Source organism: Acomys minous (genome assembly GCF_964271855.1).
Source record: "Acomys minous genome assembly, chromosome: 2".
Lineage (NCBI taxonomy): Eukaryota > Metazoa > Chordata > Mammalia > Rodentia > Muridae > Acomys > Acomys minous.
In genome coordinates, this window is record NC_140484.1 from 139,393,401 (window position 1) to 139,419,966 (window position 26,566).

The window sequence follows — 26,566 nt, forward strand, 5'->3', positions numbered from 1 at the left end:
CACAAGTACCCATCCTGAGGAACAAGCACTTTTCTAATTACTAAACCAATCACAATAGAAAATACACTGATGATAAAGGCTATCTTGAAACTGCCAGAAAAGGGTTCCTTTCTGGCCCAATTAAAGAACAGGAAACACTTCCAATATGTAGCCTTCTCCCAATATTTATTTGAATCAGTCTCTTCCCCATATTTTGCACAGTCTTTCCAAAGGTAATGTTTACTTAGTAAATAAAAAGGAGTGCTTAATCTGAGTCTCCGAGAGACTCTCACCCGTACCAACAGAAGCCAGACGACTTCTGCTTCACAATTTACATTTTTGGGCTTTGGTTTTGGTTTTCAATACAAGGTTTCTCTATGTAGCCTTGGCTGTCCTGAACTCACTTTGTACACCAGGCTGGCCTCGAACTCACAGAGATCAGCTTGCCTCTGCCTCCCCGGTGCTGGGATAAAAGGGGTGCTTGCGCCACCACAGCTGGCTACAGTATGCATTTAATAGACTCCAGAGCCTCAGAGTCTTCCTAACTCAGCATAGGATATGGAGACCACAGGAGACCACGGACAACTCAGTATTTTTCATTACGTTTTCTAGAATTTTCCACTACTTCTGATTCTTTAGACATCTCTACTTCTAAAATAAAAAAAGAAAGAAAGAAAGAAAGAAAGAAACCTGAAGGGAGCAGGGTTTGGTGTTTTCACATCCACAATCCCAGGATTTGGACGGTGAAGGCAGAAAGCTCAAAAGTTTAGGGCCAGTCTGAGTTTCATAAGACATTGTCCCCCCCCATCCCCCCCAAATCAAGGCATCCACCTTCTGAAAAACAGCCTTTGTAGAAAACACAAACAAAATAAAGCAATTATGTGGTCATTTGGGGGTTGTCCTTGTGGCCCTTAATATCTTGGACATGAGCTAATGACTTCTTTACCACTCCCCATACCCTGCAATGCAAAAGCTGAAACATCTGGGTGGAAATGAGACAGAGAGAGCTGGTTTGAACCAGCATTATGGCAAATAATTTCATACCGTCAGGAAGCTATTTTATCCATATTTAAGCAATTATAAGCTATGTTCATACAAGATTCCCCAGAACACTGCAATATTCCTTTTAAAACACTAGAAAATGTTTGGTTCTTTTCACCTTTACTCGGATACTAGATTTTTCAGACCCTAAAAGCAGCGTTTTAAGTGTGTTCCTTCAGTGCTGGGTCACTTCGTTAACAGCAGAAAGCATATGGAGGCAGTGAGGAAACAAACCAAGTTTAATAAGTCCAAGTGATATAAGAAAAAGTTAATTTCCTTTGTTTGAGTTGGAAGCTAGTCTGTGTGGTTGCGTGTGTGAACACACACGCGTGTTCCTTACCCAGCCGCACTCGATTTGCATGGGCTCAGGTAAATGCAGCTCAGCTGTGTCTCCGAGGCTACTTGCAGATCTGCACAATCCCAGACCCGGGTCAGGGCTTCACACCCGACACCACGCACCCGGGGCCAGACCGGAAGGCAGGGCTGGCCACGATCGCCCGATCGCCCGGGAGGACAGTACCCAGCAACTCAGAAAGCAGCGGCCCGCACGCCTGTACTCACGCTGCAGCAGCCACCGCCTGGGCCCGGAGTGGGGAAAGCGGAAAGGCTCGGTGCGCCGCAAAACGGGAATCTCTGTCCTATCCGCCCGCCATCCGGAGGGGAGCTGAAGCAACGCGGCCGGCAGACGACTCCTGAGAGCAGCCGGGGGGCGCTCACCCCGCCGCCAGAGCCGGCCCAGAGCTCCACACACTCGGAGCTCCCTGGGCGCCGCACAGCCCCAAGGAGGGGGACCGCTCCCGCAGAGAGGGCGGGCGGCGGGAGGGTATCCGCGCCCCGGGCGGCAGGGCCAGGGGAGGCGTGCCTCCACCGGAGACCTAAAGGGTGGGCTGCAGCAGCCGGGAGGAGGGGTGTGCTCCCCGGCGTGGGACGCGGGGGAGGGGGGAAGGCTGTGTGTGACCAGGATAGGGTGGGAAGTCCCCCAGACCGCACCGCCCTCACCTCCGCACCATCCGACCACGGATTGTCTGGATCTGGAGCAGAAGCACAAGGGGATCAGAAACTTTATGTCATTTTCTCATACACACGTGACCCCCCTGCAGTCCAGATGGTTTCAATCACCGGAGGAAAAAAGCCGCTCTGCTGGTATGCATGAAAAGCCGGAGCTGGGAAAGTCTGGGAAAAGCTGCTTGTACAGCCGGCCCGCCTTCAAACAAACCCCAAGCGCTCTTTCCGTTCAGCTGGCTTTGGGCCCAGAAGCCCTATGAAACCCAAAAGACATTAAAAGAAGCTACCCTGGGTACCTCAGCCAGTAGCAGAACTGACGCTCTAGGGCTGCGAGTATCGGGTATGAACCCTGAGCTCCACAGGAATTGTGAGAATTTAAAATACTCCACGTGCAGACAACACCAAAAGGTAGAAAAGAATGCCATTCGACGATGATGCGAAAGACAGTTACTGGTGCCAATCTTATTTATTAGTGGAATTCGAAGAAAAATTGTTGACCCGATATAACAAGCCGTTTAGAAAGGCCTATGTCATGCCAGGCATGGTGGCGCACGCCTTTGATCCCAGCTCTCAGCAGGCTGAGGCAGGCGGATCCCAGTGAGTTCGAGGCCAGCCAGTCTACACAGAGAAACCCTGTCTTGAAAACTAAAAAAAAAAAAAAAAAAAAAAAAAACAACACTATGTCACTTGCAATCCAGAACCATACTTACTTGGTGGGGTCCTATGAAGATAAGTAATTTGATTTCACCTCCCCATAGAGCACTTACAAACAGACTCTGGAATTAGAATGAGCAATAGTGAAAACTGAATTTCAAAATTTAGATTTTCAAATTAATAATTTTGGTGGAGAGTGGTAGCCCACACTTTTAATCCCACCACTAGAAAAGCTGAGGCAAACAGATCTCTTTGAGTTCAAGGCCAGCCTGGTCTATATGGCCAATTCTAGGACAGCCAGGTCTACACAGAGAGACCTTGTTTCAAAACAAAACAAAATTTACACTTTCAGGACCGAGGGTTCAGCACAATGTGAGTCTCTGGGTTTGGTCTGTAATCACATACACTTTATAATTTTACACTGACTACCTGCATTTCAAAAGAGCCAATGTGTGTAGGTGAGTATGAGCAAGCTCTAAAGCCAAGGCGTGTTTCAAAACCCAGGCCATTTCAATTGTCACACATCCTAAAGAGATATTTACTCAGCTGCAAGACAGGCCCCAAAAATAATAAGTTTAAGATTCATCCTGGAAATAATTCAACCTACTCAGGATCAAACACAACTAGTGGCAAGAACGAAACTGATAAAAACAAACAAACAAACACAAAACCCTATTGTTCCTTTGCCAAAAGAGGATATCAGAAATGAACTGCAGTATCATGTCATTAAGTCTTTACCGCCATCATACTGGCATCAGAGAGGATGTCTGGTAGACTTTACCTTTACAAAGTTGAACTGGTTCTACATTGGGAAAACCCAAAATTTCAGCTGCTGTTGCGGCACTCTGGAAAGCAAAGGCTCTCTCCACCTGGAACTAAAGCAAGTCCGTATAGGTTGTATTCCAAACTCAAAATCCAACAGTGAGGTTCTCCTCTGGTTCACTGACATGTGGATCCTACAGGAGAACTGGGCCGCCCTTGGACGTGCTTGCCTCTCTAATCTCCAGTCTTAAATTAGGGTGCTTGTTCCCCCAACACAGAAGGAAAGAATGCCTGCATGGCAGCAGGGAGGGTGACCAGGGACACAGGAGAGGTGCAATGACAAGCCAAGCCTCATAGCTTAATGCTCCTGGCAAACTCCCAGCTCTGAGGAGCTATAGTGGGGGAAGGAGGTAGAGATTATTCAGAGGCCTCAAGTTTGCATACTAAAGACAAGCTGTAGCCCTGACTATGCCACCAGCCCTGTAAAGAGGCTCAGCAGTCGCTCACTTCTAAACCTAAAGGAACGTGTATTAACATCCCATTTTTCCTGTGGGTGACATCTATAGAAAAAGCCAACCAAACAGAAGGCATCAAGACTTTCTTCCACAGAGACTCAGGACATTAGTTATTTTCCGTATCTAGCTGCTAGGAATTCTTATGTGTGCTAAAGCAGTTGCAAGAGGCAATAATGAGGTACGAATCATTCTTTTTGTCTGAAACTTTCATTTATAAATTATACATAGAACTGTGTGTGTGTGTGTGTGTGTGTGTGTGTCCACAGCTGCACACATGCTACAAAGCATGTGTAAAGATCAGAGAACAATTTTCAGTAGTTGATTCTTTTCTTCCACATATCAAGGCAAGGTCTATATCTTCTTTCTGCCATATTGTACTTCAGGCTAGTTGACCTTTAACCTCTGTTTGATTCGAATGTCTCTGCCTCCTATGTCACTGTAAGAGGGCTGGGATTACAGACACAAACCAGTACTTCATCTGGTAGTTAAAAAAATTGCTTTTATTTAAACTCTGTGTGTGTGTGTGTGTGTGTGTGTGTGTGTGTGTGTGTGTGTGTGTGTTTATGCATAGTTTATGTACACCAGTGAGTGCAGATACTTAAGAAATCTGAGAGTACTGGGTACCCTGGATCTGGAGTTACTGTTGTTTGTGAGCTGCCCCACATGGGTGCTGGGAACTGAGCTGTGGTCCTCTGCAAGAGCAGCAAGCACTAATTAACCACTAGACCATCTACCAGTCACTACATCCAGCTTTTTATGTAAGTTTCAGAAATAAACTTAGGCCAAGTACTTTTACCCAGTGAGATACATCTTGCCTGCCCATGTATGGAACTGTTTTAATTCCTAAGAAAAACCTTCACTAGATCTGATCTTTCAGGAAGAAAATTAGTATACATTAAAAGTCTCTAAATACGGTCCTGATCCTAATTCCATTTGTGAGAACATTAGTGAGGGGCTAATATTGGCCAAATATTTATTAGAAACACCAACATCTGGAATTTCTTTTAATTTTCATTAACTAAATCTTCACTGTTGGATGAACAAAGCCAGTTGCATAAGGTTCTTAGGGAGACAGTATGCTCTGAGGACAGGAGCCAAGTCTAGCTTGCTCACAATTGCATCCTGTATGCCTACCATGAAATAAGTCCACAATGCATTCATGCGATTTAAGTGAATAAAAGATAAATAAGCTGAGCACAGTGAAGGGCCTGTGACTCCAGCTTCTCAAGAGGCTGAGGTTGGGAGTCAAGAGTTTGAGACATACCTGGGTAACAGAGGGAGACTTCATAAAGACGGGGAGTCGGGGGAGGGTGGTAGATAGGGGAAAGAGGAAGAGGGGAAGGAGGAGGAGGGATGGCATAGTTAGAAATATAGATAAATCAAAACATTTCACAATAGGTTGAAGTTCCGTAGAGGCATGCCACTTATAAACAACAGAATAAAATAATAGCTATAGGGAAGTGCTAGCAGCAGAAACGAGAAGGCACTACCCAGCTATGCACTTTAATCACATTGTATGCTCAGAAACACAGACTGCTGAAAATAGGAAGCATTTGTGGAAGGCATTTAGACTGTTCAGTGCCTAAATTAGGGACTTCAGAGATACACTTTCCCATGTCCCCGTTGTTCAGCGCCCTCAACAAGAGCCAAGACAAGAGTTGAGCATAAACATCCTGACTCTAATTTGGATGGCATGAATACAGCCCTTTCATCCTCTCCCCTGCTTCTCCTCTGCCTCCCAGCCACTTCCTCTGCACTGTCTTCTGTCAGGCAAATGAAAGTTTCCTAATTTTCAGATGTAGCAGCTTTGGCTCTCTTTGTGTAGCAAAGTACAATGCAGCCTGATTACATGGTTATGTTCCATACAGATGCCTGGCAACACATCTTATAGCCAAGTGTCTGTATATTTTAACTCTGAGAGACTTAAAACTCAACTATTTTACCACACACAAAACAGAATCTGACATCACAAAGATGGGCTTTTACTGCCTTTTGTCGTTTTTAGTCCTGCACTTAAAGCAGGGTGAGTTGTTTGGGTTTTTGGTTTATTAATTTCACTTTGACATAATGTTTTTGTTTTTTCTTTGAGAGACAGACTTTTGGGTCTACAGCTCTGGTACTCGCGAAGCAGTTGTTTCCCCTTAGCACATGTGCCTGTGGGGCTGTGCTTCCTGGACTAAACAGCCATGTTTCTCTGTAGCAGGAAAACGGGAGCCATGGCTAGCCTAGCTAACTCAGATTTCTAGGACAGATGCTTCCGAACATCCTTTCTCTTTCTCCTTAATTGTTTTGGTTTTATTTGTTTGTTTGTTTGTTTGTTTGTTTAAGGTCTGGGGATATTTCGGGGTCTCATATAGCCTAGGCCAGCTCCAATCTGCTATACAACTAAAGGATGACCTTAAACTCTCCATCCTGCTGTCTTCACCTCCAAATTCCTTTTCTATTATTTAAGAATATTATGCTTTAGTTAAACTGCCTAACTTGAATGTTATTTGAAATCATCTGGAAATAGTTTTTTAAAATATTAATCATCAAATAAATAGATAAAAAGCTAGGTATAAGGCCGGGCGTGGTGGCGCACACCTTTAATCCCAGCACTCAGGAGACAGAGGCAGGAGGATCACTGTGAGTTCGAGGCCAGCCTGGTCTACAAAGGGAGTCCAGGACAGCCAAGGCTACACAGAGAAACCCTGTCTGGAAAAAAAAAAAAAAAGCTGAGTGTAATGGTGAACAACTTTAATCCCAGCACTAAGAAGGTAGAGGCAAGGGGACTCTCTCTGAGTTTGAGGCCAGCCTAGCATACACTGAAAGTTCTGGGCCAGCCAGGGCTACACTGTGAGACCTTCCCGAAAGAAAGAAAAAAAGAAAGAAAGAAAGAAAGAGGAAGGAAAAGAAAAACAAACAAAAAATATTAACTCCATGATTCTATAACCTTCAAAAGTGCTATTTAATCCAATCTGCCTTCCATTTACCCAGATTTGAGTAGAAATTCATTTCTTTTCTTTCCTTTCTTCCGTCCTTATTTTTGTTGTTGTTGTTGTTTTGGATTTTGTTGTTGTTTGTTGATTTGTTTAGTTGGTTGGTTGGTTGGTTTGGTTTTTTTGAGACATGGTTTCTCTGTTTGGTCCTGGCTGTCCTCAAACTCAGAGTTCCTAACAGAGATCCACCTGCCTCTGCCTCCCAAGTGAGCCACCACTTCCCGGCCTAGAAATGCATTTCTAAAGCGGCTGAATGTGATAAGGCATACCTGTAACTTCAGCACTTAGAAAGCTAAGGCAGGAGGATTGCTTCAAGATAAAAGCCAGCCTGAGATAGGTAGGGAGTCCCTGTCTCAAAAACAAAAACCAGTTGGTAGAAAGCTTGCCTAGAATCCAGAAGCCCTAGGTTTGATTGCCATTGGTGCATTAAAAATTGGGCATGGTGGTATACACACCTGTAATCCTAGCATGTGGAAAGCGGAGGCAGGAAGATCAGAAGTTCATGTTCATCCTTAGCTAGATAGTGAGTTCACGGCTAGCCTGAGCTCTACATGAGACCTTGTCTCAAATAAAGACACAAATAAATAAATAACCCATGTTTACCCTTAAGGCTTCCACATGAGCTCTCAGACTCTGGGGTAGAAGACTGCAGAGATGGCTCAGCAGCTAAGAACACTAGTTGCTCTTGCCGAAGATCCATGTTCAACTCCTAGGACCTCAGTAGTGGTTCACAACCATGCAGAACTTCGGTTCCTGAGGGTTCAGCTCTCTCTTCTGACCTCTGTGGGCACCAAGCATATGTGTGGGCAAGCACATGTGCAAACAAAATAAAATTAAAATCTAAAAATAAATAAAAAATTTTAAAAAACCAAAATGGGGGGCTGGAGAGATGGCTCAGTGGTTAAGAGCACTGACTGCTCTTCCAGAGGTCCTGAGTTCAATTCCCAGCACCCATATGGTGGCTCACAATCATCTACAATGTGATCTGATGCCCTATTCTGGCCTGCAGGTATACATGCAGACAGAGCACTATATACATAATAAAAAATAAACAAAATATTTTTTTAAAAAACCAAAATGTTAAAAAATAAATAAAAGACTCACTGGGTATGGTGGCGCACGCCTTTAATCTCAGCACTTGGGAGGCAGAGGCAGGTAGATCACTGTGAGTACAAGGCCAGCCTGGTCTACAAAGCAAGTTCAGGACAGCCAAGATAACACAGAGAAATCCTGTCTCAAAAAAAACAAAACAAAACAAAACAAAAAACAAGAAAGAAAGAAAGAAAGAAAGAAAGAAAGAAAGAAAGAAAGAAAGGAAGAAAGAAAGGAAGAAAGACAGATTGACTAACTGACTCTAGGCCAATTTGGGCATCAACACAGTAAGTCTGTAAATCTGTACAATCCTAAACACACTGGGAAATGGCTAAAACTGTGCACAACTGTTCAGCAAGTACCAGCAGGACCCACACAAATTCAACAATCCCAACTCAATCCCCAGGACCCAAATAAAAAGCCAGCTGCAGGCCGGGTGGTGGTGGTGCCTGCCTTTAGTCCCAGCACTTGAGAGGCAGAGGCAGGCAGATCTCTGTGAGTTTGAGGCCAGCCTGGTCTAGAAAGTGAGATCCATGAGACATGGGAACTCCCCTTCTTCTTCTTCTTCTTCTTTTTTTAATCATTACATTTTTTTTATTTTACTATCTGTAAGTATTCACAAGAATCCACATTGAAACACGAAACACTCCAGGAGACAGGTGGATCTCTGAGTTCGAGGTCAGCCTGGTCTTATAAAGTGAGTCTAGGACAGCCAAGGCTACATAGATAAAATCTGTCTCAGAAAAAAAAGAAAAGAAAAGAAACAAGCAGAATTTTTACCTACAATATCGGTAGGACATGCTTGATTACAAACTTAAAAAAATAAAGTAAAGCCAGGCGGTGGTGGCTCACACCTTTAATCTCAGCATTTGGGAGGCGGAGGCAGGTGGATCTCTGTGAGTTCGAGGCCGGCCTGGTCTACAGAATGAGTTACAGGACAGCCAGAGCTGTTACACAGAGAAACCCTGTCTCAGAAAACCAAAAAATAAAATAAAATAAAAATAAAACCAAAAAAGAAAGTAAAATAATACACAGAGAAAACTAAGTTTCCTCTAATCTTGTATGCATGCACATGTTCATCTGTGTTCATGTGCACATGTGCCACAATGCTTTTGTGACAATCTGGGGACAAACTCAAATGTGGTCCGCTTTTTCCACTTTGTTTGTGGCAGGGTCTCTTTGTTATTCACTGCTGGGGCTGTTGCGTATGTCAGGCTAGCTGGCCTTCAAGGATTCTCCTGCGTCAGCTTCCAGACTCCTCTCAGGAGCACTTGGACAACAGGTGCATGCTAGAGCATCCGGCTTCGTGTAGGTCCTTGGGGTTTGAACTCAGATCCGACTTGGACGACGAGAATTTTGCTCACTGAGCCATCTGTTCTCTCCTTGTCGGTCAGTTCCTCTCTGGGAAACCATTGCAAATTATGTACTTGTCCAGAGACGCTCAATGGGAAATGCAGAATTGTTGATATGCACTGGATTCATTAAGGAGGAAAGTTCCACAGCTTTCAAGAGATTCTCAAAGATGTTCAATCTCAAAAAAGAGTAACTATTTTAGAGCAAAGCTAAAGGGCACTGCCATTAGTAGGATTAGCAGAATTGCTTCCTGCATGTGCTGGTTTGAACAAGAATAGCCCCCATAGGCTCATATAAATGAATGCTAAGTCAACAGGTTGTGACATTATTTTAGAAGAATTAGGAGGTGTGGCCTTGTTGGAAGAAGTGTGTAGTGGCTTCTGAAGTTTCAAAAGCCCACAGCAGGCCCACTCTCTACCTACAGATGAGGGTATGGCTCACGGCTACTTCTCCAGCATTGTGCTGCCGTGCCTGCCATCAAGTCCCCACAATTATAATGATGAAATGGTTTCCTTTATAAGAGTTGCCATGGTCATGGCATTTCTTCATAGCAATAGAACACCGATTAAGAGAATGTATTTACTTATTGGTGTTTCTCTGTATAATTCCAGACAACAAAACTGCAGCAGTGTTGGTCAGCATGCAGATGTTGTGGTTGTAAAAACACTCCATCTGTTCGTTAATAACTTCCTGATTTTTATTTCTGTCTCAGACAACCCTTCCAAATAATGTTAGTGTGTTGACCAACAAAGAATAGAAATCTGTAGGAAATTTTTGGTATGTGAATATGCACAAAGAGCACACATTTTTCTCTTATAATCTAAAATTTATCTACTAAGTAAAAGGTAAGATTTTTACTTAGCTCTACGATGATTTCATAAGAAAAATTAACTGGTTAATCCTGGTTACTACAATTAACAAGTTATAGGGTTGTTAATAAGGAGACTAGAAAAACTATAGCACACACACACACACACACAGAGAGAGAGAGAGAGAGAGAGAGAGAGAGAGAATATGAAAACCCTAGCTCCCTTTCCACAGCAGAATCAGTTTCCATGGCTTGAATTCCATGCACGCCTTTTACTCCCCCTTTCACAATATACCAAAGATGAATACAGAAAACCAAAGTTCTCCCCCAATAACGAGTCATGAAAAGGCTAACTCAGACCTATGTCCATATATTTTTGTTACAATATTTTGCATTTTATTCTAAATACCCAGGCTAATAATAACAACAATATAACTTAAGGAAAACACTGGGATAACTGATTGGGCCAGCTATGAGAACAGGTGGGCTGAGAGGCCAGGTGTGGTAGATGCATAGGAGGTAACAAAACAGGCCCAGAGAGTAAGTGTGCTGGATGGTTTTTGTTGGTGGTTGGTTTTGGCTCCCCCCCCCCCCCCCGACAGACTTTTTCTGTGTAGCCCTGGCTATGCTGACACTTGCTCTGCTGACCAGGCTGATCTAGAACTCCCAGATGTGCCTGCCTCTGGGATCTGGCTGTGTGCTGGATAGTTTTGTCAACTTGACACAAGATAAAGTCATTTGAGAGGAGGGAACCTCAATTTAAAAAAAATACAATCAGGGCTGGAGAGATGGCTCAGAGGTTAAGAGCACTGTCTATTCTTCCAAAGGTCCTGAGTTCAATACCCAGCATCCACATGGTGGCTCACAACCATCTATAATGAGATCCAGTGCCCTATTCTGACCTGCACACAGAATATTATATAAATAATAAATAAATAAATCAAAAAGAAAAGAAAATACATCCATAACACTGGGCTGTAGGCAAGCCTGCAAGGCATTTTTTTTTTTAATTAGCATTGATGGGAAGAGCCCAGTCCATTGCAGGCGGTGCTATCCCTGGGTCTGTGGTCCTAGGTCCCATAACAATCAGGCTGAGCAGGCCATGGGAAGCTAGCCCGTGCGCAGCACCCTCCATGGCCTATGCTTCAGTTCCTGCCTCCAGGTTCCTGCCCTGTTTGAGTTCCTGTCCTGATTTCCTTCGAAACACTTTCCTCCCCAAGTTGCTTTGGTCATGTTGTTTCATCATAGCTATAGTATCCCACACTTAAGGCTGTATAGTGTTCACCTAGCTACAGGAGACCTTCAGCTTTTCTGCATTCAGTATGATGTAGGTCAGATATCTGTCACATATGGCTCTTACTATGCTGGAGCTCTTCTCTTAAACTTAGTGTGTGCATGCGCGTTTTCGTTTCTTTTTTTTTTTTTTTAACATGAATGAATGTTAAATTTCATTTTTAACCCTTTGGGATAATCATACAGTTTTCAATCCCCTCTTCTATTGATATGAAGTATCACATTTACTGATTTTTTATATTGGATCATCCTTGCATTCCTGGAACAAATACTGCTTTATAATGGTTTATAATCATTTTATATGCTGTCAGGTTTGGATTACTAGTATTTATTGATTACTGCCTGAATAATAAAAGCTCATATCTGGTAAAAAAAAAAAACATAAGTTAATACTAAGGAATTTAATTTTCATTATAGAGGACATGGTAGTCTTGGAAACAGTGACATGATGTGCCCTTTGGGAAAACAGCTCTAGGTATAATGTAAAGAATCAATTAGAAACAAAAATGGCAGCTGCACATGGTGGGGCAGGCATTAGTGCCAGGACTTGGAAGGCAGAGCAGGCAATCTCTGAGTTAGAGGCCAGCCTGGCTGTTAGTAAGGTCCTGTCTCTTTCATAGTCATCAATCCATTTTCAACTATAGAAGGCTTGGACAGCTGAAAGAGAAATGTCCAAGAAGTCCAAGCTGCAGGTGCCTAGGAAGCTGTCACTCTAAGTCTCCAGCTCCCCCTTCCCCTCCCCGCTTTTCTCTCTCTCTTTCTGTGTGTACTTTACTACCAAGTACTTTCATAGAATATATTCGCTTACTTTGAGCCTCAGATTTCCAATATAGACAACTCCTATACCATGACAAAATAAATCTTTTGCTGATAATAAATCAATTTGTGTGGCTGAAACACATCTTCAAAGCATCTTTTTTTTAAAATATTTTTTTAATTTACTTAATGTATATGAGTGCTCTATCTGTCCGTACACCTGAATGCCAGAAGAAGGCATCAGATCGTATTATAGATGGTTTTGAGTCACCATGTAGTTGCTGGGAATTGAACTGAGGACCTCTGGAAGAGCAGCTCTTAAGAAGTGCTCTTAATCACTGAGCCGTCTCTCCAGCCCCTCTTCAAAGCATCTTAACAGAAAGAATTCATAATAAATAGCACAGGAGCAGTCTATCTGACAAAAGAAAAACCTCTTTGTTTCTGGAACCGCAGAGGTAAGATGCAAAAGACACTGACAGGCAAACATCCCAGCACTGAACGTCGCTCAATAACCCCTTTACTCCTAGTGATTTAGACGCTTCTGGCTCTGCAAAGTAACTGTCCTCAGCTTGTCGATTCTCAAAACTTCCAACTAGGGTACTGGAGAGATGGCTCCCAGCACCCAAACAGAGGCTCACAACTACCAGTAACTCCATCTATAAGTGATCTGATGCCCTCTTCTGACCTCTACGGGCACTGCATCCATGTGGTGTTCATACATACAGAATTAAATAAAAAATAATAAATCTTAAAAACAAACAAACAAATCAAAACCAAGCATCTCCTTAGCGTTGATGGGAACCTTGACTTCACACTGTGACAAAAGCTCAGCTTCCCCTGTCACATCAAAGCAGCCCCCGGTTCTCCCACCTCCGGACACAGAAGTTTACTCTGATCTACTGTGTCCTGCACCTCCTGTCTTTCTCTTTCTTGTTTGAGGCTCTCCTTTCTGTGTGCACCTTTCTGTGGTACTCCCTCTGGTCTTTCTGTGAAGAGGTGAGCAACGGTATCTTTTTATTCCTTTGCAGGATGAAAGCAATTTCAGTCTTTTCACCCACTAGACTGATAGTCTGGCTGAGAAGGTACCCAATGGAGAAAAACGCCATGCCGCAGTAGAGAGCGGGAGGCATCGTTTCTACTGACTGCACTCATGCTTTGGCGTAGCTCCAGGGTGATGCAGTGTGGGTACCTCTTCAAACATCTTCCTAACACACGTGGCAATCTGGAGATCCAGGTCTTTTGGGTTTTGTTTTATAATTTTGGCTGTTTGCTTGCTGTTGTTTGCTTTGAGACCGAGTCTCATGCATCACAGGCAGGTCTCAAAGTCTGTAGGGAGCCAGGATAACCTTGCACGTTTGACTTTTTCCCCTCTCCCTCCAAAGCAGTAGACTTACAGGCTTGCACCACAGTGCCCAGCTTCAGTTTTTCTAGTTTTTATTTTCCAGGTGCTCTGCTTGTTCATTTCTCTCATAGCCTCCTAAGCCCTTTATTTGACCTCTATGTTCCCAGCCTCTCTATCAACTCCTTTTCCCATCTCTATGACCGATCCTCAGTGTCTTTCACTACTGCCTCCTTTTCTGTGTAGTTTTCAAGTAGATTTTCCTCTTGGCTCTTTCCTGAATACAGGCGTTTTATTTGTTTACAAAGCTTCAATTAAATATACTGGTCTTGTCAAACTATTCTTTCTAGAATTCTAACTTCTCTCTTGTATTTTCTAGACCTGACCGTCCAACTTGTGAGGCATCTGTACGTAGACATCTCAGATTCTGGCAACTTTGCATTTCAGTTCTGGCTTCCAGCATTCTATGTTCCAGTCTCATAACAACTTGTTACCAGAAAATATAGTAAAGTTAGCATCTTAGTAAGTTCAAAACAACTGTCATCTCTTTAGTGAAGGCTTCTTTTATTTCTTCCTGTCCTAGGCAGAGTGGATGAGTCACTCTCTGAGACAGTTCACAGCTTATGATGCTTGCTCACCAGTCCTGTTCACCATGGCCCAATCTATGGACTAAGCAGACAGACACTGGGAGCCTCTTGAAAGCATGGGCTACTCACGTTTCTGTTAGTATCAACTCTGCCTTCAATACCTACCTGCCAACTGCCTTTCATTCACCATATAGCTATAGCTGTCGAATTATTATCATTTCTTTTTTTAAATAAGATTTTATTTATTTATTACGCCTGCATGTACACTTGCACACCAGAAGAGGGCATCAGATCCCATTATAGACGGTTGTGAGCCACCATGTGGTTCCTGGAGTTGAACTAAGGACTTCTGGAAGAGCAGCCAGTGCTCTTAACCTCTGAGTCACCCCCCCCCCAGCCCTATTCTTTCTTTCAAGATATTTTGTTGTTGTTGTTGTTGTTGTTGTTGTTGTTGTTGTTGTTGTTTTTGTTTTTCGAGACAAGGTTTCTCTGTGTAGCCTTGGCTGTCCTAGACTCACTTTGTAGACTAGGCTGGCCTTGAACTCACAGCAATCCGCCTGCCTCTGCCTCCCGAATGCTGGGATTAAAGGCGTGCGCCACCACTGCCCTGGCTCTCTTTTAAGATTTTAAAAATTATTTTTAACTTTGTGTGTTTGTTTCTGGAGTAAGAGTGTGCACATAAGTATAAGTGTTCCAGGAGGCTAGAGGTGTCAGATCCCAGGGAGCTGGAATTACAGGCAGTTGTGACTGTAATTCCGTCTGACACGGATGCTGGGAACTAAATTCAGGTCCTCTGGAAAAGTAATACATGTTCTTACCCAGCCCTAATTTATAGGCTTTTCAAATGAACATATAATATAAACATTTGACAATGTAATTCATCATTAATTATACAATATAACGAGAAACCTAGTCCGTTAGAAACACACACACATTTCAAAATACACTTGTGGTTCTATTTAATTCATAAAGGTTTTTATATTAAATCAAGTTTTCCTAATCTAATCCAAAGAAACATTCTTCATAGTCACTTGTACTTATATAAATCAATATTTGAAAAGTTAGTTCAGTTTTCAAATCATTTGCTCTTCCAAGCAGTCACCCAAAATTTTTCTTAGAATACAGAAGACTTGTTTTTTGTTTTTGGTTTTCTGAGACAAGGTTTCTCTGTGTACCCTTGGCTGTCCTAGACTCATTTTGTAGACCAGGCTGGCCTCGAACTCACAGCCATCCACCTGTCTCTGCCTCCAGAGTGCTAGGATTAAAGGCGTGCGCCACCACCACACCTGGCAAGACTTGTTTTTTAAGATTTATTTATGTATGTATTTTATGTATATGGGTACTTTGTATGTACAGCAGCACACCGGAAGGCAGCATCAGACAGTTGTGAGCTGCCGTGTGGGTGCTGGGAACTGAACTCAGGACCTTTGGAAGAGCAGCGTGTAGTCATAATCACGATCCATCTCTCCAGCCTAAGAACACTTGGGTTTTCTGCTGTTTTGTTTTGTTTTGTTTTGTTTACGATCACAAACAAAACAATAAAGGGCAAAGAAGAAGTTTTTTAAAACAAAGTATCCCTTGTACAAAAATGTTAGAGTGGGTAACACCCAAGCCAACTGCTTATCATTTTTGGTTTTTTCCCAGAGATGTTATGTGATTAAGGAGTAAAGAAAAGACACCCCTGAATCTGGACTGGAGCCTTGCTGCTAGGTGCACTGTAAGGTTGAATAAAGAACACCATTCATACGCACGGGCTAGGCCTTGTAGGCTTTTTGTTTACTTGAGTTTTTATTCTTTTATTTTATTTTATTTTTAAACTAAGCCCTAATGCCAAATCTTACTCCCCACCCCCTTTTCCTGCCGAACTGATGCTATGTTAAGATATAAGCACAAACATCTCCTGAGTGTCTTAAATCCATCCAATTGTTTGAGAACGCATACGTGCTGGGCCATTGAAACCAAAACATTAGAGCTAGGAAGTCTGATGAAGATAATAATTGCTTACAGACCAGCTTGTTTTAACTTGCTCAACAAAGAGCACAGTCCTCTACCACACTTTCATCAGGGGCTTTTTCTCTGCATAGTCACCACTATAATTAACCCTTTTAAAAAGGAGATTATCTGTAGGTTAAGTCATAAGGAAGTTATCAATTAGATTCCATCATCTTCAAAACTTCACTTACCTAAACTTTTTATTAATGCTTTGTGGCTGACTTAAGCATTATTTTTACAACCCATCTGTCCTGTGTCCAGTCCGTTTCCAGAAGCCTTAGATGGGTAGATAACTCCCTTGTATCTTAGGTTACATCTAGGACATTTCTGTAGGTTTACAGAGCTGTAGTTGCATCTGAAAGCTGTGGTAGGGCTCTCGGCCTCGGTCGGTTCTTCTTTCACTCCCTTCTTCTCCGGTTCCATTATTTTTTTATCATTTGTGAATCTAATTTAATGTTCAAATTTACCTTTCTTTCTTTCTTTCTTTCTTTCTTTCTTTCTTTCTTTCTTTCAAAGGGCCTCATGTAGCTCAGTCTGGCCTCACTATATATAAAAAATGACCTTGAATTTACAATTCTCCTGCCTCCACCTCTTAAATGCTGGGATTAAAGATGCATACCACTATATGCAGTACTAGGGAACTGAATTCAGGGTTTCATACATGCTTGGCAAGTACTCTACCAACTGAGCTGCACTCCCAGTCCCTGCACAGACACACACATACACTTTTTTTTAGACAAGGCTCACTATGTAGCCCTGGCTGGCCTCATACTCAGTGCTCTGCCTCCGGAGTGCTGGGATTAAAGCACCCACTACCATGCCCAGCTTCAATTCCACCCCCACCCCACCCCCTTTTTTTTTCCCGAGACAGGGTTTCTCTGTGTAGTCTTGGCTGTCTTGGACTCACTTTGTAGACTAGGCTGGCCTTGAACTCACAGAAATCCACCTGCCTCTGCCTCCCAAATGCTGGGATTAAAGGCGTGCGCCACCGCATCCAGCTTCAATCCTTTTTAAAAAGAGCCCTTCCTTGACAGAACTCACAGGGAGGCTAGAGGGAATCCAGCGCCTGAGAGGATGCTAATACTACTTTGTTGACTGACAGAAAGGACCAGGCTCAGTTATCTGGTGGTGTCATCCTGCTTCTTTGATTTCTTAGTTTCCACTTCTCTACGCAGCTAGAAGTCCCAGAAATCAAGGTACATTAAAGAGGTGGGGTTGGGTTGAGTCAGTCCTCATGGCTGCAGTGCCAAGCGGTCCAGAAGTCAACAGGACTTCAAGGCAAAAGTAAAGTCATGAAAGATCAAGGCAGCCAACCACAAAACCAAAGTAAGTGATGGAACCAGGGGGAATCCAGGACTTGCTAAATCCTTGGCAGAACTCTGGAGACCTCACTCAGCAAACCATGCTGATTTCTGCTTCTCTCAAAGCAGAAAGTTCTCTATCTTAGAAGCCTGCAGCTTCAGAGTATGAAAGCAAAGGATTTGACTTCCCCTAATCTTGAAACCTCACAAGGAGAAAGATGTAAGAGACCTGTGTTATTCCAAGGAACTAAGGGCTTGGCTGGGCATGCCTTAATCCTAGCACTCAGCAGGCACAGGCAAATAAGTATCTTTGAGTTCGAAGCCAGCCTGGTCTATATACTGGGTTTCAGGCCAAGCAGAGTTACATAGTGAGATGTTATGTTAAAACAAACAAACAAACAACAACAAAAACCCAAGGTACTGATTTTTGGTGTAGTTGTTGTCTTTGGGGAGGGGTAAAAGAGAGATGTGAAGGTCCATGCGCAGAACTAAAGAAAACTGTTGTGTGGCCTGCTCTGTTATCTCTGCCTTTTTCCTTCAGGCAGGGTCTATTGCTGAACCTACATCAAGGTTACTGGTGAGCAAGCCCCAACAGTTCTCTTGTCTCCATTCTCCACAGCTCTAGGGGTGGTTTGGTTTTTTTTGTTTGTTTGTTTGGGTTTTTTTGCTTTTTTTTTTTGTTTGTTTGTTCATTTGTTCTTTTTGAAGCAGGGTTTTTCTGTGTAGCCTTGGCTGTCCTGGACTGGCTTTGTACATCAGGCTGGCCCTAAATCACAGTAATCCAAGGGCTTCTGCCTCAGAGTGATGAGATCACAGGCATGCAACACCATGCCCAGGTGAGTTGTATTTTTTTTTAATATGTCTTGAGAAAAAAAAATCAATATCTATCTATCTCTCTCTCTCTCTCTCTCTCTCTCTCTCTCTCTCTCTCTCTCTCTCTCTTTCTCTGTGTGTGTGTGTGTGTGTGTGTGTGTGTGTGTGTATGTGTGTGTGTGTCTGTCTGTCTGTCTGTCTGTCTGTCTGTGTCTGTCTGTGTGTAGAAGGTCAGACAGCCTGGGTCCACATATGGGTCCTAGAGACTAAACTCAGGTTGCCAGGCTTGGCAGCCAAGTATTTCACCTGCTGAGTCACCTTTTAGAACCCAAGTTACTTTAGGAGCCAGGTTAGTTTTAAACCTTTATTTTCTCATTAATGAAGTCAATCTGTGCAAATGCAGCAGCACAAATCCCTACTACTTTTGTTCTTCCAAATTGGCTCAGTTAATCCACTGTCCATTTGCAGGTACCAGAGGGTGCTGCCTCGCTCCAGGGCCAGATTCTGGTGTAGAAATTAAATCGGAGGCTCTGAACTGTGGCCTTTTATATATTCTTCCCATTTTCCTCCCACCGGTATTTGTGTTACATTCCCCTATTTTCCTCTGCAAACCTGCAGTCTGCACGGATTCTGGCCATTCAGAGGCTCTGGCCTTTCTAGTCTATGGCTTTGTCGTGAGTTTGGGCCTCAGATACACTCCCAGTCTGAAGCATTTGTATAGCCTCAGACCTCCGACCCCAGCCACACCAGGAATCCTGTTTCAAGCCACTGTTCCCATGCTGTTCACTTTCTGTCCTCCCCAACCCCCATCCCACCCCTACCCCCACCCCGTCCCTACCCCCACCTCACGCCTACCCTCACCCCCACCCACACACCCACCCCTGCCCCACCCCCACCCCCACTGCTGCCTGCAGTTCCAGTACTCACCCAATTGTAGACTCTTGTTTAGAACAGCCAGGAGGATAAACGATTTAAGTAATGTTGAGTTTACCTAAACAATATTATGTAAAGAAGATGGAAACCTGCTCACAACTAACAAACATTAAGTGGTTGTGTCTTTCTGTATGTGTGTGTGTGTGTGTGTGTGTGTGTGTGTGTGTGTGTGTGTGTGTTTTAAGATGTATTTATTTTGACTTTATGTATATGAGTGTTTTGCCTGCATGTGTGTCTGTGCACCCTGTGCATGCTGTGCCCACAGAGGCCATAAGAGGGCAGCAGATCCCCTGGAACTAGGATTCCCACTAGTTGTGAGTTGACATGAGGGAGCTGGGATCCTTTGTTTTTTTGTTTTTGTGTTTGGCCTGGAACTTGCTATGTAGATTAGGCTAGCCTTAAACTCACAGAGATCCACCTGCCTCTGCCTCCTTGAGTGGTGGGGTTACAGGCCTGCGCCACCACACCCTGCTAAGATTTTTAAATTACATTTAGTGTGCACATGCACTCATGAATAAGTGGCACAGTTTCCATTTGGAGTTAGTTCTTTCCCACCAAGTGTCACCTGAGGGTTAAACTCGGATCGTTGAGTTTGGTGGCAACTCACCAGTCCCTAAATTGCACTTCCTGAGTCTCATCTGAAAATATTATAAACTATTCCAAGTACATTTTATTGAATTAACTCATTATTCATTATTACTATTAACTCATTATTAAGCAACCCCCCCCTTCCCTCACAGACCAGCTCCCCACTGCTGACACAGGCCAGTGCTGGGGTGCTTATGAAGAAGGAGTTCAAGGAGACCCCTCACCCCAGTTCCTAGGGAAGCTGGGTCTAGAAAGGGTAAATAGAAGCAAACAGTTTCCTGGAGCTGTGCCACAGCTCTGTGTCAACTGCCCGGCAGGAAATGCCTTCAGAAGATGGAGATAAACACACTATCATCTTTTGGGGTGAAAATATTCTCTCTGGCTTCTCACAAAACAAACACACTGGATTTAATCCGCGTCTGGCAGAGGGTGGACAGAAAAAGGCACCGAGAGTGTTCGAATGACGGCACTTGGGGAGCATGTGGCAGCTACATGGGCTGCGCTTCACTTCTAACTTACATGACTCTCACTGCTCAACATGTCGTGTGGAAATGTCATAGTAAATTAAATCTTGTCTTTCCAGTAATTTCCATTATAGCTTATGAGAAATTTATATTTTAGAAGCAGCTCTTGTTTTTTCTTTTTTTAGTTTGTTTGTTTTTTGTTTTGTTTTGCTTTGTTTTGTTTTGTTTTGTTTTGTTTCTGAGACAAGGTTTCTCTGTGTAACAGAGCCCTGGCTATCCTGGACTCTCTTTGAAGACCAGGCTGGCCTAGAACTCACAGAGATCTGCCTACACATGCCTCCCAAGTGCTGGGATTAAAGCCCAGTTAAGAAGCAGCTCTCAATACTTTTATTTTTGATAAGATCTTATTCTGGAACCCAGTCTGGCCTGGAATTTACTACGTAGCCCAAACTGGGTTTGAACTCACAGTTATCCTCCTGCCTCAGTTTCTCAAGTGCAGAGATTACAAGCATAAGCCACAACACCTGTCTTAAAAAAAAAAAAAAAAGAAGGAAAAATGTGGACCCCTGCTGGTAAGACTGAAGTTGTTCCCAGCGCTAGCCTCTGAGCTGCCTGGACTCCCTTTCTCAGTGGGATTCTCTCTTTCTGATCTGGGGAACCGCAGATCTTGTAAGGAGCCCTCAGGCAAGATTATAGGCCCAACCCTTTCCTGATAAAGAAACCTGCTCATCAAGCACCTGGAGATTATCCCACCCTCTGCTAAGGAGATCCCAGCCTTCAGTGAATGACCTTTAAACGTACCTAGAAGTTCTTCCCCCAGTTATAGGATAATTAAATACTAGGTTTTCCTTCTTGTGATAGGACCCCGAGCTACTACATGTAAATAAGATACTGTACCACTGCATATAGATTAAGTATCTTGGTACCCCTAGCCCTATCAAATCAGACACATTCACTCACAAACCCCGCTCCACTGCCCAAGGTTTATAAATAAAGGCTGGCGGGCGTGCTCCTTCATGCTTGCCCCATTCCTCCACCATGACCATCTGAGACTCCATTTATTCCAGGGAAGAACTTCCACTCAACAGCCAGGGCTTAACTGCTGGCCAAGGCAGTGATGGCAGATCGGTGCTGATCGCCAGTGAAGCACCCATCAGGCCTTCGTCTCACTGGATCTGCCTTCCGGGCCTCTGCCCACTTCCTCTGCCATGCTTAGCACACTTTGGTATCATCATGAGCTTGTATAGCTCCCAAGTCTTCACTGCCGTCTGATACCAGCAATCTCATTCTAAAAGAGCTAAACTGTAACACCTGATGGAAAAATCATGTCCACCTCCGCCAGGGAGATCTACTGGGAGCCCAGCCTAGGCCACGGGCCTTACCCTGAAGTACTCTAGCTGTTCCTGAGAGAAACCGGACCTTTTTGACCTATGGTCTGTTCTCATCCAGAACCGAGGCCACCGGCCAGATGCTGAGCTTAGCGCTATAGAAGTATAATTCTTTCTTGCACTTTTTACATAACCATAAAATTTTCAAAATATGTTGTCATCTATTATCTCAGTTTTTCCTATCATCTCATCTTCTAGGGGTTTGGACAACACTTAGGCCAGTTGAGTAATTTGGTTGTAGCCTAAGATAAAGTTATTCATATGATCAGGTCTAGAGAAAAATCACCCCAAAATCTTTTCTGGTCATTTCCACCTGCCACTATGGAATATCAGAAACCATACCCAGCAATTATACCTTTACTAAAAAGCTCCTCTACTGCACCTCACTTCTACTTTCTTTCTTTCTTTTTTTTTTAGGTTTATTTTTATTATGTATACAGTGTTCTGCCTGCATGTACACCTGTATGCCAGAAGAGGGAGTCAGATCACATTACAGATGGTTGTGAGCCACAATGTGGTTGCTGGGAATTGAACTCAGGACCTTTGGAAGAGCAAGCGGCGCTCTTAACCATTGAGCCATCTCATCAGCCCACTTCTGCTTTCTTTAACTGCATAAAGATGATGGTGGTGGTGTATGGGTTGACTGAGAAGGGCTACTACCAACCAAAGAAATCTGCTGTCCTCCAGAAAGTCCATCTTGCCTTTTTCTGTGTCCCTCCTCTACAGGACACCTGTGCTATTCAGCTCCAATCCCATCCACCTGCGGTCACTTTCTCCTTTCTTACATTCGAGTGTCCTCTGTCCCAACAAACTTCATGTCCAATCTTGCCCAGTAACAATGAGGAACAAAATTTCCAGAGCCCAAGAGACAAATTCACATGCAAGGAATCCATTTCTGTACCTGTTGTGCCTCAGCCTACACCAGGCACCTCAGAAAACAATCTGAGCCTAACTATGTCTTCTTCGGGCTCCTTCCCTACATCCCAAGCTCACATTCCACCAGGCAATAATGCTTCAAGTACAGAGCATCTCTGCCTCGGGTACTAGAGGGAAGAGGAGGATTCTGGTATGATGGAAGATTAGGAAAGAACAGGAACACTTCTTCTACTTAGCCGGTCATTGTATAAGCAGAAACTGTCAGATACAACTGTTTTGGAGCGCTAGGGTTTACTGAAAATAAATCTTGGGCAGTAAATCCCAAACTGAGCTCTTAGCATGACAGAAGCTACCCGTTCCCCCACCCATGCCAGGCAGCTGTGCCTATGCTCCTTACACAGACAGTTTGGACAAAGAAGGGGCCTTTCCTACAATCATGGGGATATGTGCTCTGTCACTGATTGCATCTTCTAATCACAAAAGTATAAGCACAGGGAACCTGCAGAAGTGCAAACTTCCACAAGCCAGTTAGGATCAGGCCTGTCCCTCAGAGGTCTGTCTGTGACGACGGCTGACTTGCCAGCTTGTCTATCAGGAGAAGATGGGCCAGGACAGAGACTTTCCTGGGCACGAGGGCCACAGGAGATTGTGAGAGCCTGGGTTTCCTTTCATAACCTACTCATAAAGGAAAGAACGGTGCTCCTCACATAGTCCCTGTCACAGAGCAAGGTAGCTAACTTATATACTGAACTAAGTTAAAAATACACCTTTCGTCTTTAAAAACTGATTATCTGAGGTGTTTTATAACAGTAACGGAAAATAGCTTATAGAATTCAGGCAACCATCCATTGTTGTTCCAAGAATGAAGCTGGACTCTTAGCTAATTCCATATACAAAAAATTAATTCAATATGAATCAAGGATATAAGTATAAGACCTAAAACAATAAAGAAAACAAGACAAAAGAATTAAAACACTGAATTTGGCAATGATTTTTTTTTTTAGTGTAACCAAAGCACAGGAACAGAAGGAAAGACAGAAAAACTAGACTTAATGAGAAGCTTAAATTTCACACATCAAATAATACTACAACAGAGTAAAAGTGAAACCACACATCATTTTGCTGATAAGAAATTCATATCCAGAATATCTAGATACTAAAAATCAATATCACACAAATCAAAACAGGCAGAAGACTTGATTAGACATTAAAAATGTGCTCGTGTGTGTGTGTGTGTGTGTGTGTGTGTGTGTGTGTGTGTGTGTTTCTCTGTGTAGCTGTGTGGCTGTCTTGGACTCACTTTGTAGACCAGGCTGGCCTCGAACTCACAGAGATCTGTCTGCCTCTCCTTCCCAGAATGCTGGGATTACAGGCGTGTGCCCCCAGCCCCTACTGAGGACCCGGGTTCAATTCCCAGCACCCACATGGCAGCTCACATCTATCTGTAACTCTAGTTCCAGAGTATCTGGTACCTTCACACAGTCTTACATGTAGGCAAAACACCAATGTACTTAGAAATAGGGAGAGAGGGAAAGAGAGAGACAGAGAGGAGAGGGGAGCTGGGCTTAGTGGTACACACCTTTAATCCCAGCACTTGGAAGATAGAAGCAGGTGGATCTCTTGGGTTCAAGCCTAGCCTGGCCTGTAGAGCAAGTTCTAAGATAGCCATGGCTATACAGAGAAACTGGGGGGAGGTGGGGGTGGGATGGAGAAGGGAGGAAGAGAGAAAAGTGGGTGTGGTGGTACACCCCTTTAACCCAGAGGCAGATGGCAGGTGGATCTCTGTGAGTTTGAGGCCAGTATAGGTAAGTTCTAGCACAGCCAGGACTACATAGAGACCTTTCCTCAAAAGAGACAGAGACAGACACAACAGCCAGCCCCATACAGAGCTTAAAGAAATGAAAAAGATTACAATGTGATGCTATGCTGGGCGGTGGTGGCGCACGCTTTTAATCCCAGCACTTGGGAGGCAGAGGCAGGCGGATCGCTGTGAGTTCGAGGTCGGCCTGGTCTACAAAGTGAGTCCAGGAAAGGCAAGGCTACACAGAGAAACCCTGTCTCAAAAAACAATCAATCATTCAATAAAACCAATATGATGCTATAAGTTTTTGTCAATAAATTAGACAACTTAAATGAAATAGACAAACTCTTAGAAAGAGAGTATGAAAACTGACTCAAAAAGGAAGAAAAATATAATCAGAGATTAAGTAAGTAGGAGGGACTTTGTGAGAAGGGAATTTAAGACATTGTGGACAAGCAAGGGCTCTTTGGCTTTTAGCTTTTGGCTCTTTCTCCTGGGCTGTCCAGTGAGCTAGCAAGGTTTTGGGCCTACCTTTTTTTTTTTTTTTTTTTTTTTTTTTTTTGGTTTTGAGACAAGGTTTCTCTATGTAGCCTGGCTAGCCTGGAACACTCTCCGTAGACCAGGCTACCCTGGAACGCACAGATATCTGCCAAATGCTGGGATTAAAGGCCTGTACCATCTTGGCTTTTTTGGCTTTTTCCTTCAGGACATGAGATGTAGGGAGGTCAGCAGGGTACTTTCTCTGCCTCTCTGAGCTATCAAGTTTTCACCCAAACATCTGGCTCCTGAGTCTTTATTGGTAAAATCAAATGACTGGGATTTTCTTTACTTAAAACAGCAAGAGGGGAATTTTCCTCAACCTAATAAAGAGCATTTAGCATCTACCAAGCTCTAAACACCAAACAGGTGATGCAACTCTGTAAACCCAGAACCTGGGAAGCAAAGCCAAGAAGGTTCTAAGTTAGAAACTAGTCTAATCTACACAGCAAGTTCAAGATCAGCCTGACCTATATAAAGAGACCTTGGTTCAAACAGGCCTGGGGATGCAGTGTGGTGGGAGAGCCCCTGACTACACTGGCCCTGTGTTTACTATCTCCAGCATTGCAAAAAGTCCAAATATCACATAGTTAATAATAAAAGATTCAAACCAAGAACCATGGTTCCCCTGTCATTTCTATTTAGGACAGTAATGATGGCCTGAATTAAGAGAGAAATCCTGACTTTAACAGTATGATTGAGGCAGACATGGTGGCACACACCTTTAATACCAGCAGGAGGCTAGTGTAGTCTACTTAAGACTTCCAGGATAACTAGGGTTACATACAGAGGCTCATTCATTACAAATAAATAAATAAATAAAAGTTAAGATTGGTTGGTTGATTGTTTTTTGAGGTTGGACCTAGCTACATAGTCCAAATTGGCCTTGAGTTCCTAATCCTCTTGCTATGGACTACTAAATCCACCAAGCCCTCAGGTCAGATTTTCTTCATGTACAGATGATCTGACCTTATTAGTAGAAAATACCAAAGAATCCTCAAAAAGCCCCCACTAGGATTTATTAGTAAATTCATTAATGTCACAGAAGTCTTATACACTAGCAATAAGTAACTTGAAAATGAAAGAGAAAACTATTATGTTCATGATAGCATGAAATACTTAATACATTTGTTACAAGAAATGCAGGACTTCCCGGGTGTGGTGGCACACACCTTTAATCCCAGCACTCTGGAGGCAGAGGCAGGCAGATCACTGTGAGTTTGAGGCCAGCCTGGTCTACAAAGTGAGTCCAGGACAGCCAAGGCTACACAGAGAGACCCTGTCTCAAAAAACCAACAACAAAAAAGAAATACGGGACTTAACCAGGCCTGGTGGTACCCAGCTATAACCCCAGTACTTGGGAGATGGAGAGAAGAGAATCCTGAATTCAGAGCCATTTTCTGATTGAAACTAGCTGGGTGAGGGGTACACGCCTTTCTTCCCAGCACTCGGGAGGCAGAGGTAGGCAAGTCTCTGCGTTTCAGACCAGCCAGGGCTATATTATGAAGTCCAGTCCAGCCAAGGGCTACATAAAAAGACTTTGGCTAAAATACATACATACGAATAAAGATTAAAAATAGGCTGAAATATATAAAATCTTGTCTCAAAAAAAAAAAAGATCAAATAAACAAGAAAGGAGTTGGGGGAAGGAAGTAGGAGGAAGACAGGAAGGGAGGTTGGAAGGAAGGGAAGAAAGAAATATCCTGAGAGT

General features: G+C 43.4%; 1 protein-coding gene across 6 annotated transcripts in view; it reads right to left on the bottom strand.

The window, feature by feature from the left end:
• The window catches only part of DENND2B (DENN domain containing 2B), a 185,560-nt gene that overhangs the window by 152,806 nt on the left and 6,188 nt on the right, over nt 1–26,566 (bottom strand). The window contains exon 1 of one of the 6 annotated variants that reach the window (XM_084772509.1): nt 2,020–2,159. The exons of 2 other annotated variants lie outside the window; for them this stretch is intronic. Coding sequence is in view for 1 of the 4 variants with exons in the window: in XM_084772506.1 (XP_084628632.1) it covers nt 2,020–2,030 (11 nt within the window). In the remaining 3 variants the exon portion in view is untranslated. Of the gene's footprint in view, nt 1–1,581; nt 1,962–2,019; nt 2,160–26,566 lie in introns of those variants that run through there. 3 more of the 6 variants (XM_084772506.1, XM_084772512.1, XM_084772511.1) reach the window with 3 other exon arrangements.